Raw genomic sequence first — 13,291 nt, forward strand, 5'->3', positions numbered from 1 at the left:
CAGTGAGAGAGGTTCACAAACCCCCAGCCTCCAGGAAGCAGCTCTGCCTCACTCTCTGCCTGTGCTAAGAGGCTAATGAATGACAAGACTTAAACTGTGCTCTCCTTTGCTGATATCGTGTGGGATTCACACGTTAAAAGTGCTAATGTAAAGCAACTATACTCCAATAAAAATGAATTTAAAAAAAGAAGGAAAAAAAAAGTAAGGAAGTTAAGGGTCAGATTACAAAGCTGAGAACTCACATTACGAAGACTTTTTCAAATATTTCAAAGTTGGATGGACTTATATCCAAATGAATAGGAAAATAAATAATTTCATTTAGATGGTTCAGATTAAATAAAACGAATACTTGAAAAATTCTAAATAAGTACAATGTGATAGCTACCTAAGAATGAACGTTAGTAAATCTGTCAAGAGTAATATGAAAAGCAAATTAATTTGAGCTGAATAAAAAAAAAAGTGATAATAATGTGACTTTACTGACGATGCAATAAAAGAGAGAGCGCTCTAGTGGTAGAGCTTTTGGAGATGCCCGGCCGGCTGCTGCCTAGATTGCAGGATCTCCTCAGAAGGTGAGCCCCATGGCTGTGCTCTGCAGCCAGCTCCACACAGATTCTGAGAAAGTCATTTAAAACACCCAGCCCTGGTGCAGAAATGTGCCTCTCTTGATGAGACACTGAGAAAAAGGTATAAAGCTGTAAAAGCTACAAAGCCTTGAGATTCGTGTGAAATATTCTCCTTAATAATTGGAGACTACATATCCCCCCCCTCCCCGCCTGGTTTGAGATTAAAATTTGGTAATTTTCCACAGCCTTCAATACATTTCCACGTATTTTTTAGCATCTGACCCAGTGCATGGAATGTACGACTTTAGCAGCTGCAGAACCAAAGCTGTAGGAAATGCACTCCTCGTTAGCCACATCGATGTTCTGATAGGCGATGTATATAGAATAGAGAGCTCTGCCCTAATCCTTCACTTCATTTATCTTTTTCTTTCAGGCCACCATCTCTCAGCAAGGGGACACATTTGTTTTTCATCTGAAAACCTCAGCTGTTGCTCCCTTTGTTTGGTTGGATGTAGGAAGCCTCCCAGGGAGATTCAGTGACAATGGTTTTCTCATGACTGAGGAGACACGGACTGTATTCTTCTACCCTTGGAAACCCACCAACGAGAGTGAATTGGAGCGATCTTTTCATGTGACTTCACTGGCGGATATTTACTGAGGGAATCCAGGCTGTATTGGCAGGAGCTGAAGGCAACCAGAAACAAGTTGAAGAAGCCAGGAAACGCGTCTGCTTGCTGTCAGGTGTCTGCATAACCACTTGGTGAAGAGCTTGTACTAGTGCATTCTCCCAGGGAAGGCTGTGTACTCAGGTGATGTCCTCCTCCAACAAAGCTGTGCCTAGGTGCCGTCCAGTCTGCACCAGGACTGTGGTTTTAGCCCATTCCCCCACAGCTTTTGCACCACATGAACCAGTTATAACCCAGCTGCCTCTCCAAGCCCCGAAAGGAGATCTGTCCACGTGCAGCCCTTTAAGGGAATCACAGGTATGTGATTATTGCCGTATCTGTGGAATCAAATGTGGAAGGTCGTGAGGTCATGTAGGCTCTCGTGGTTAGCTTTGAGAAATACCAAATAATCGGAATGAAACTGCTTTGTTGTTATTTCCAGAGGAAATGGAGATTCAAATGTCACAACAGAAAGAGATTTCTGGGTGGTAGCCGTATTGGTTGCTATTGCCGGAAAGTTTGGGGGGTTGATTGTTGTCATTCAGTTACTTTTTGGGTAGGAGTCCTTTTTTCATTTGCAACGTTTTTTAAAAAATATTGTTTTAACAATAATAATTTATTTTTTCAAAGGCCATTAGAGTGATTCTTCTTTGGAGAAAAAGCTCATATTGAAATGGACATCACCATGGTCACTTCGGAAACTTTCGGGTGTCCTGACATAGGTCACCCATCGTTATGTATGGGCTTCATGTTTGGTTGAATCCAGTGAGCTTTCCAGTTCAAGGCTGTGGTTAGATTTGTACTTGGTGATCCTGGCAGCAAAGTGATGTTCCCTTTAACTTGAGTTTGAACCATCTTAAAAAACATTGATTAATTATAATTGCTATGAAATCATTTTATTCTGCATTATCATGTTTATAAAATCACACTGGTAATGAAGCAAAGTGTTAATAAGTAGCCAATTTGGGTAAAGGTGTGTAGGAATTTTTTGTTCTGCTTTTGCGACTTTTCTGTAAGTTTGAAATTATGTTAAAATTTTAAAGTTGTATAAATTGCATTGACAACTTGGTGTTTCATTTGTGGCTTATTTCCTCATTCCGTGAACACTCAGTTTTGCCCAGTACCATGCTAAGCATTAATTTCCGTTTAGCTCTGGTCAAGTTTTTAGTCTATTTGATAAACTTGAAGAGTTTGAAGAATCTAATCCAGGATATTTGAGGGGTCTTCTCTAAGAAGAATCGGGTAATTGGTTATAGAGTGGACTGGCAGTGAGAGTTTGGCTTTAGAATCAAGACTAAATAGATAATAGTTTTGGTTTTAAAGCTGAGAAACTTTTGGCTATGGTTCAGAGACTAAAAAGAAAATAAATGCAGCCAACCCAGGCCTCTCCTTCAGTATCTATGAGTTCCCTCATTTTATGTGTTATTTCAAAATATATATAACAGCCTTATGAAAGGCTGTGACTTGGGGATGTAACCCAGAAGATTCTTACCTGATAAATATTATATCACTTTCTTGTCACTGTTGCTGGGGGACAGGGAGGACACACCTCTCCATTCAGTAGAGCATTTTTCTGTGCTAGGTATCCTGTGAGGTGGGGCTTTGAAGTTGATGGGCCAAATTTACTGGGTTGGCCAAACCCAAAAAGTTTGGGTTTTTCCCTAATTCTATAACGACCCAATACATTGCAATTCTGCCCTTACTAGCTCTGTAACCTTAATCTAGTTATTTAACTTCTACATTCAGTTTTCTTGTGGTACAGTGGGAATAATTACGCTCACCTTGTAAGTGTGGGTTTTTAAAAATAATTAATTAATTTATTTTTGGCTGCATTTGCTCTTCGTTGCTGCATGCGGGCTTTCTCTAGTTGTGGCGAGTGGGGACTACTCTTCATTGTGGTGCGCGAGCTTCTCGTTGTGGTGGCCTCTCTTGTTGCGGAGCACAGGTTCTAGGTGCGTGGGCTTCAGTAGTTGTGGCACGTGGGCTCAGTAGTTGTGGTTCGCGAGCTCTAGAGCACAGGCTCAGTAGCGCACAGGTTTTGTTGCTCCGCGGCATGTGGGATCTTCCCGGACCAGGGATTGAACCCGTGTCCCCTGCACTGGCAGGCGGATTCTTAACCACCGCACCACCAGGGAAGTCCCTGTAAGTGTGCTTTGAAGAATAAATTAAAAATGTGGTTCAAGGGCTCGGTCCAGTACTGACAGTGAAGGCTCTGTAAATGGAGACACCATTCTGGGGTGTGACCCTCTTGTCTAGAGAGGGCAGGGCTTCCACCCACACTGACCTGAGTCAGAATCCAAGTTCTGAGGCTTATTGGCTGTGTGACTTTGGGCAACCACTTGATCTTCTAGATTTTAGTTTTCTCATCTGTAAAATGGAGATAGTAATCTCTAACCTTCAACGGTAGTGGTAAAGATTAAACAAATAGGGTCTGGAACAAAATAAATGCTAGTCATACTTTTTTATTTTTTGTGGTATGCTGGCCTCTCACTGTTGTGGCCTCTCCCGTTGCAGAGCACAGGCTCCGGACACGCAGGCTCAGCAGCCATGGCTCATGGGCCCAGCCGCTCCGTGGCACGTGGGATCCTTCCTGGACCGGGGCACGAACCCATGTCCCCTGCATTGGCAGGCGGACTCTAAACCACTGCGCCACCAGGGAAGCCCTAGTCATACTTTTTTAACGTCATTATCACTCAGTACATGAAGCAAGGATAAAAATGAAGCAAATAAAGGCAGATGCCTTTTTTCTTTCTTTTTTTTAAATCAAAGTATAGCTAATACAATATTGCATTAGTTTCAGCTGTACCGCAAGGTGATTCACTTATATATATGTATTTTCAGATTATTTACCACTATAGGTTATTACAGTATATTGAGTATAATTCCTTGTGCTATACAGTAAATCCTTATTGTTTATCTGTTTTACATATAGTAGTGTGTATTTGTTAATCCCATACTCCTACTTTGCCCTCCTCTCTCCTCCTCTTTGGTAACCATAAGTTTTTTTTCTCTGTCTGTGAGTCTGTTCCTGTTCCTGTTTTTTTTTTTTTTTGGTTTGTTTTTTTTAATATCTTTTGATGTGGACCATTTTTAAAGTCTTTATTGAATTTGTTACAATATTCTGTTTTTTTATGTTTTGGTTTTTTTTGGCCGCAAGGCATGTGGGATCTTAGCTCCCCAACCAAGGATCGAACCCCCACCCCCTGCATTGGAAGGCAAAGTCTTAAACACTGGACCACCAGGGAAGTCCTTCCTGTTTTGTATATAGATTCATTTGCATTATGTTTTTAGATTCCACATGTAGGTAATAGCATATAATATTTGTCTTTCTCTGACTTGCTTCACTAAGTGTGATATTCTCTAGGTTCATCCATGTCGCTGTAAATGGCAATATTTCATTTTTTAAAATATTTATATTTTGGCTGCATCGGGTCTTAGTTGCAGCATGTGGGATCCTTTGTTGAGGCACGTGGGCTCTTCGTTGTGGTGTGCAGGCTTCTCTCTAGTTGTGGTGTGTGGACTCGAGTGCGTGGGCTCAGTAGTTGCGGCATGCGGGCTCTCTAGTTGTGGTGCATGGCCTCCAGAGCATGTGGGCTCTGTAGTTGCAGCACGTGGGTTTAGTTGCCCTGTGGCGTGTGGGATCTTAGTTTCCCGACCAGGGATTGAACCAGCGTCCCCTGCGTTGCAAGACAGATTCTTAACCACTGGACCACCAGGGAAGTCCCAATATTTCATTTTTTAAGGCTGAGTAATATTCCATTGTATATATGTATATAGCACATCTTTTTTTTAGTACTGTAGACAAGAGATCCACTTCAATTTTTTTTTACTTTTTATTTTTTTAATTAAAATTTTTTTAATTGAATTATAGTTGATTTTTAATGTTGTATTAGTGTGTGGTATACAGCAATGTGACTCAGTATACCAGCTGGTATACAGTAGGACCTTGTTGTTTATCTATTTTATATATAGTAGTTTGTATCTGCTAGTCCCAAGCTCCTAATTTATCCCTCTCCCACCTTCTTTCCCCTTTGGTAACTATAAGTTTGTTTTCTACATCTGTGAGTGTGTTTCTGTTTTGTAGATGAGTTCATTTGTATCATACTTTGGATCCCACATATAAGTGATATCATAAGGCATTTGTCTTTCTCTGTCTGACTTGCTTGACTTAGTATGATAATCTCTAGGCCCATCCATGTTGCTGCAAATGGCATTATTTCATTCTTTTTTATGGTCGAGTGATATTCCACACACACACACACACACACACACACATATACACATACACACATACACATATACATACCACATCTTCTTTATCCATTCATCTGTCAGTGAACATTTAGGTTGCTTCCATGTCTCGACTATTGTAAATAGTGCTGCTGTGAACATTGGGGTGCATGTATCTTTTCGAATTAGAGTTTTCTCCAGACATATGCCCAGGAGTCGAATTGTTGGATCATATGGTAACTCTATTTTTAGTTTTTTAAGGAACCTCCATAGTGGCTGCACCAACTTACATTCCCACCAACAGTGTAGGAGGGTTCCCTTTTCTCCACACCCTCTCCAGCATTTGTTATTTATAGACTTTTTAGTGATAGCCATTTTGACTGGTGTGAGGTGATACCTCACTGTAGTTTTGATTTGCATTTCTGTAATAATTAGTGGTGTGGAGCATCCTTTCATGTGACTTTGGCCATCTGTATGTCTTTTTTGGAAAAATGTCTGTTTAGGTCTTCTCCCTGTTTTTTGATTAGGTTGTTTGTTTTTTGGTATTAAGTTGCATGGACTGTTTATATACTTTGTATATTAACTTCTTATTGGTCATATTGTGTGTGAATATTTTCTCCCAGTATGTGGGTTGTTTTTTCATTTTGTTGATGGTTTCCTTTACTGTGCAAGAGCTTTTAAGTTTGACTAGGTTCAATTGGTTTATTTTTATTTCTTTTGCCTTGGGAGATTGAGCTAAGAAAAGATTACTATGATTTACGTCAGAGAATATTTTGTCTGTGTTCTCTTCTAGGAGTTTTATGGTGTCCTGTCTTATATTTAGGTCTTTAAACCACTGTGAGTTTATTTTTGTATATGGTGTGAGGGAGTGTTCTAGTTTAATGGATTTACATGTAGCTGTCCAGCTCTCCAATACCACTTTTTGAAGAAGTTGTCTTTTCTCCATTGACTATCATTGCTCCCTTTGACGTAGATTAGCTGGCCGTAGGTGCATGGGTTTATTCTGGGCTCTCTATTCTGTTCCATTGAGCTGTTTGTCTGTTTTTGTGCCAGATACATGCTGCTTTGATTACTGTGATTTCTGTAGCTTTGTGGTACAGTCTGAGGTCTGGAAGGGTTATGTCTCCAGCTTTATTTTTTTCTTCAGGATTGCTTTGGCAATTCAGGGTCTCTTGTGGTTCCATATAAATTTTAGGATTATTTGTTCTAGTTCTGTGAAAAATGTCATGGGTATTTTGATAGTGATTGCATTAAAGTATAGATTGCTTTGGGTAGTATGATGCCATTTTAACAGTATTACATTCTTCCAACCCAAGAGCATGGGTTATCTTTCCATTTCTTTAAATCACCATCAGTTTTCTTTATCAGTGTTTTATAGTTTTCAGTGTATAGGTCTTTCACTTCCTTGATTAAGTTTATTCCTAGGTATTTTTTTGACACAATATTAAATGGGATTTCTTTTTACTTTCTGTTTCTAATATTACATTATTAGTGTAAAGACATGCAACAGATTTCTGTATATTAATCTTGTATCCTGCTACCTTGATGAATTCATTTGTTAGTTCTAATAGTTTTTGTGTGGAGACTTTAAGGTTCCCTATATAGAGTATCATGTCATCTACAAATAGTGACAGTTTTATTACCTCTTTTCTTCCAATTTGGAAGCCTTTTATTTCTTGTCTGATTGCTGCGGCTAGGACTTCCGATATTTTTTTGAATAGTAATGGTGAGAGTGGGCATCCTTGTCTTGTTCCTGAAATTAATGGGAAGGCTTTCAGCTTTTCACTGTTAAGTATTATGTTGGCTCTGGGGTTATTGTAAATGGCTTTTATTATGTTGAGATTTGTTCCCTCTATATCCACTTTGATGAGAGTTTTTATCATGAATGGATGTTGAATTTTGTCAAATGCTTTTTCTATGTCTATTGAGATGATCATATGATTTTTGTCTTTTCTTTTGTTAGTGTGGTATATCACATTGATTTGCATATATTGAACCATCCTTGTGACCCTGGAATGAATCCAACTTGATAGTGGTGTATGATCCTTTTTATGTATTGTTGGATTCAGTTTCCTAGTATTTTGTGGAGGATTTTTGCATCTATATTCATCAAAGATATTGGCTGTAATTTTCTTTTCTGTAATGTCTTTGGTTTTGGTATCATGGCAATGGTAGCTTCATAGAATGAATTTGGGAGTGTTCCCTCCTCTTCAAATCTTTGAAACAGTTTGAGCAGGATAGATATAAGTTTTTCTTTGTATGTTTGGTAGAATATCCCAGTGAAGCTGTCTGATCCTGGACTTTTGTTTGGAGGGAGTTTTTTTGTTTTTTGTTTTTTTAAATTACAGTCTGTTTCACTTCTAGTGATCAGTCTGTTCAAATTATCTGTTTCTTTTTGACTTGGTTTTGGCAGGCTGTATGTTTCTGGAACCTTGTCCATTTCTTCTAGGTTGTTCACTTTGTTGGCATATAACTGTTCATAATATTCTCTTATGGTTTTTTGTATTTCTGTGGTATCAGTTATTTCTCCTCTTTCATTTCTTATTTTATTTGGGTCCTCTCTCTTTTCTTCTTGGTGAGCCTAGATAGAGGTTTGTTGATTTAGTTTATCTTTTCAAAAAACCAGCTCTTGGTTTTATTGATCTTTCCTATTGTTTTTAATCTCTATTTTATTTATTTCCTCTCTGATCTTTATTATTTTCTTCCTTCTGACTTTGGGTTTTGTTTGTTCTTTTTCTAATTCTGTTAGCTGGTAGGTTAGGCTGCTTATTTGAGATTTTTCTTGTTTCTTGAAGAAGGCCTGTATCACTATGAACTTCCCTCTTAGCATTGCTTTTGCTGCATCTCATAGATTTTATATGGTTGTGTTTTCATTTTTTTAATAAATTATTTTAATTTATTTTCATTTTTGGCTGTGTTGGGTCTTCGTTGCTGCATGCAGGATTTCTCTAGTTGCAGCGAGTGGGGACTACTCTTCATTGCAGTGTGCGGGTTACTTATTGCAGTGGCTTCTCTTGTTGTGGGCTCTAGGTGCATGGGCTTCAGTAGTTGTGGCGTGTGGGCTCAGTAGTTGTGGCTTGCGGGCTCTAGAGCTCAGGCTCAGTAGTTGTGGTGCACGGGCTTAGTTGCTCTGTGGCATGTGGAATCTTCCTGGACCAGGGCTCGAACCTGTGTCCCCTGTCTTGGCAGGCGGATTCTTAATCACTGTGCCACCAGGGAAGCCCTGTGTTTTCATTTTTATTTGTCTTTAGGTGTTTCTGATTTCTTCTTTCAGTTCATCATTGACCCATTGGCTTTTAGTAGCATGTTGTTTAGTTTTTGTGTGTTCATTCTTTTCCCATTTTTCTTTCTGTGGTTGATTTCTAGTTTCATACTCTTGTGGGCAGAAAAGATGCTTGAAATAATTTCTGTCCTCTAAACTTGTTGTGGTTTGTTTTGTGACCTAGTATGTGGTCTATCCTAGAGACTGTTCCATATGGGCTTGAAAAGAATATGTGTTCTGGGTTTTTTTTTTTTTTTTGGATGTAGTATCCTGTAGATATCAATTAAGCCCAACTGGTCTGTTGTGTCATTTAGGACCTCTGTTGCCTTATTGATTTTCTGTCTGGATGATCTGTCCATCGATGTCAGTGGGGTGTTAAAGTCTTCTAGTATTATTATATTACTGTCAGTTTCTTCCTTTATGTCTGTTAGTATTTGCTTTCTGCACTTAGGTGCTTCTATATTGGGTGCATATATGTTAATGCGTGTACTATCCTCTTCTTGTATCCATCCCTATATCATTATATAATGCCCTTCTTTGTCTTTCTTTATGGCCATTGTTTTAAAGTCTATTGCGACCCTGCTTTCTTGTTGTTTCCATTTGAATGAAATATCTTTTTCCATCCCTTCACTTTCAATCCGTGTGTGTCTTTTACCCTGAAGTGAGTTTCTTGTAGGCAGTATATTGTAGGTTTTTGTTTTTTTTATCTAGTCTGCCACTGTGTGTCTTTTGATTGGAGCGTTTAATCTATTGACATTTGAAATAATTATTGATAAGTATGTGCTTATTGACATTTTAATCCTGTTTTCCAGTTGTTTTTGTAGTTCTTCTTTGTTTTTTTTTTAACGTCTTTATTGGAGTATAATTGCTTTACAGTGGTGTGTTAGTTTCTGCTTTATAACAAAGTGAGTCAGCTATATGTATAAATATATCCCCATATCCCCTCCCTCTTGCGTCTCCCTCCCATCCTCCCTATCCCACCCCTCTAGGTGGTCACAGAGCACCAAGCTGATCTCCTCGTGCTATGCGGCTGCTTCCCACTAGCTATCTATTTTACATTTGGTAGTATATATAAGTCCATGCCACTCTCTCACTTTGTACCAGCTTACCCTTCCCCCCCCATGTCCTCAAGTCCATTCTCTACACCTGCGTCTTTATTCCTGTCCTGCCCCTATGTTCTTCAGAACCATTTTTTTTCTTTGTTTCTTCTTTTTCGTTTTTCCTTTTGTAGTTGACGATTTTCTTTCAAAGTATGCTTGAGTAACTTTCTTTTTGGTGTTTGTGAATCTATTGTATGTTTTTGACTTGTGGTTACCATGTTCAAGTATGTTGACCCATAACTATATCTATTTGCTTTATTTTTTTTAATTAATTTTTTTTTAATTTATTTTATCTTTATTTTTGGTTGTGTTGGGTCTTAGTTGTGGCACACAGGATCTTCTTCGAGGCATGCAGGATCTTTCATTGCGGCGCGCGGTCTTCTGTCTAGTTGTAGTGTGTGGGTTTTCTCTTCTCTAGTTGTGGCGCACAGGCTCTAGGGCATGTGGGCTCTGTAGTTGTGTGTGGGTTCCAGAGCACATGGGCTCTGTAGTTTGTGGCACGCGGCCTCTGTCACTGAGGTGCGTGAGCTCAGTAGTTGTGGCGTGCAGGATTAGTTGCCCCATGACATGTGGGATCTTAGTTCCCTGACCAGGGATCGAACCCACATCGCCTGCTTTGTAAGGTGGATTCTTTACCACTGAACCACCAAGGAAGTCCTATCTATTTGCTTTAAAATGATAGTCATACAAGTTCAAAGGCATTCTAAAAGATCTATATTTTTATCCACCCTTCCCTCACATTTTGTGATTTTGGTGTCCTATTTACATCTTCATTCTTATACTTTTACTGTTAATTGTAGTTATAATCACCTTTACAGTTCTTTGATTTTTTTAAATCCAAGTACAGGCTTATTTAAATGATCTTCAACCCTTTTATATATTTGCCTTTCCTATTGTGATTTTCCCTTTCCTATAGATTTTTGTTTCTTTTCTATTTAGGGAAGACCTTTCAATATTTCTTTCAGGGTTGGTTTAGTATTGCTATTTTATTTTACTTTATTTTAGTATAGTTGCTTTACACTGTTGTTAGTTTCTGCTACAGTGAAGTGAATCAGCTATATGTATACACATATCCTCTCGCTTTTGGAGTTCCCTCCCACCCCACCCCCATCCCACCCATCTAGGTCACTACAGAGCACCGAACTGAGCTCCTGTGCTATACATCAGGTTCCCATGAACTATCTATTTTACACATGGCAGTGCACATATATCAATGCCAATCTCCCAATTCATCCCCCTCACCGTGTCCACATGTCCGTTCTCTACATCTGCATCTCTATTCCTGCCCTTCACATGGGTTCATCTGTACCATTTTTCTAGATTCCACATATATGCCTTAATACATGATATTTGTTTTTCTTACTGACTTGCTTCTCTCTGTATCACAGACTCTAGGTCCATCCATGTCTATACAAATGACCCAATTTCATTAATTTTAATGGCTAATGTTCTGTTGTATATATGTACCACATCTTCTTTATCCAGTCCTCTATTGATGGACATTTAGGTTGCTTCCTGTCCTGGCTGTTGTAAATAGTGCTGCAATGAACATTGGGGTGCATGTGTCTTTTTGAATTATGGTCTTATCAGGGTATATGCCCAGTAGTGGGATTGCTGGGTCATATGGTAGTTCTATTTTTAGTTTTTCAAGGAAACTCCATGCTGTTCTCCATAGTGGCTGTATCAATTTACATTCCCACCAACAGTGCAAGAGGGTTCCCTTTTCTCCACACCCTCTCTAGCATTTATTGTTTGCAGATTTTTTGATGATGGCCATTCAGACCAGTGTGAGGTGATACCTCATTGTAGTTTTGATCTGCATTTTTCTAATAATTAGTGATATTGAGCATCTTTTCATGTGCTTCTTGGCCATCTGTATGTCTTCTTTGGAGAAATGTCTGTTTAGGTCTTCCACCCATTTGTTTGCTTGGGTTGTTTGTTTTTTTGATATTGAGCTGCATGAGTTGTTTTTATATTTTGGAGATTTATCCCATGTCAGTTGCTTTGTATGCAATTATTTTCTCCCATTCTGAGGATCGTCTTTTCATCTTGTTTATGGTTTTCTTTGCTGTGGAAAAGCTTTTAAATTTCATTAGATCCCATTTGTTTATTTTTGTTTTTATTTTCATTACTGTAGGAGGTGAGTCAAAAAAGATCTTGCTGTGATTTATGTCATAGAGTGTTCTGCCTATGTTTCCCTCTAAGAGATTTATAGTGTCCGGTCTTACTTTTAGGTCTTTAATACATTTTGAGTTTATTTTTGTGTATGGTGTTATGGAGTGTTCTAATTTCTTTCTTTTACATGTAGCTGTCCAGTTTTCCCAGCACCACTTTTTGAAGAGACTGTCTTTTCTCCATTATATATTGTTGCCTCCTTTGTCATAGATTAGTTGACCATAGGTACATGGGTTTACCTCTGGGCTTTCTCTCCTGTTCCACTTATCTGTTCTGTTTTAGTGTCAGTACCATACTGTCTTGATTACTGTAGCTTTGTAGTATAGTCCGGAGTCAGGGAGCCTGATTCCTCCAGCTGATTCAACCAGCTGGTGTTGAATTTTTCTTTTCCAGATTGCTTTGGCTATTGGGGGTCTTTTGTGTTTCCATACAAATTGTAAAATTTTTTGTTCTAGTTCTGTGAAAAATGCCATTGGTAATTTGATAGGGATTGAACTGAATCTGTAGATTGTTTTGGGTAGTATAGTCATTTTCACAATATTGATTCTTCCAATCCAAGAACATGGTATATCTCTCCATGTGTTTGTGCCATCTTTGATTTCTTTCATCAGTGTCTTATAGTTTTCTGAGTACAGGTGTTTTGTCTCCTTAGGTAGGTTTATTCCTAGGTATTTTATTCTTTTTGTTGCAATGGTGAATGGTATTGTTTCCTTAATTTCCCTTTCTGATCTTTCATTGTTAGTGTATAGGAATACAGGAGATTTCTGTGCATTAATTTTGTATCCTGCAACTTTACCACATTCATTGATTAACTCTAGTAGTTTTCTGGTGGCATCTTTAGGATTATCTGTATATAGTATCATGCCATCTGCAAACTGTGACAGTTTTACTTCTTCTTTTCCAGTTTGGATTCCTTTTATTTCTTTTTCCTCTCTGATTGCCATAGCTAGGACTTCCAAAACTATGTTGAATGAAAGTGGCGAGAGTGGACATCCTTGTCTTGTTCCTGATCTTAGAGGAAATGCTTTCAGTTCTTCACCATTGAGAATGATATTTGCTGTGAGTCTGTCGTATATGGCCTTTATTATGTTGAGGTATGTTCCCTCTATTCCCACTTTCTGGAGAGTTTTTATCATAAATGGGTGTTGAATTTTGTCACAAGCTTTTTCTGTATCTATTGAGGTGATCATATGGTTTTTATTCTTTACTTAATTAATATGGTATTTCACATTGATTGATTTTCATATATTGAAGAATCCTTGCATTCCTGGGATAAACCCCACTTGATCATGG

At 38.5% G+C, this 13,291-nt stretch overlaps 1 protein-coding gene across 9 annotated transcripts in view; it reads left to right on the forward strand.

Annotated features, from left to right (window-relative positions):
- The window catches only part of MANBA (mannosidase beta), a 152,790-nt gene that overhangs the window by 109,769 nt on the left and 29,730 nt on the right, over positions 1-13,291 (forward strand). For 7 of the 9 annotated variants that reach the window (XR_004349994.1, XR_004349995.1, XR_004349993.1 and 4 more), the window contains one exon: positions 1,000-1,549. Coding sequence is in view for 1 of the 9 variants with exons in the window: in XM_032632653.1 (XP_032488544.1) it covers positions 1,000-1,224 (225 nt within the window). In the remaining 8 variants the exon portion in view is untranslated. Of the gene's footprint in view, positions 1-999; positions 2,296-13,291 lie in introns of those variants that run through there. The other 2 variants (XR_004349997.1, XM_032632653.1) reach the window with 2 other exon arrangements.

Source organism: Phocoena sinus, chromosome 5 (genome assembly GCF_008692025.1).
Source record: "Phocoena sinus isolate mPhoSin1 chromosome 5, mPhoSin1.pri, whole genome shotgun sequence".
Taxonomy (NCBI): Eukaryota; Metazoa; Chordata; class Mammalia; order Artiodactyla; family Phocoenidae; genus Phocoena; species Phocoena sinus.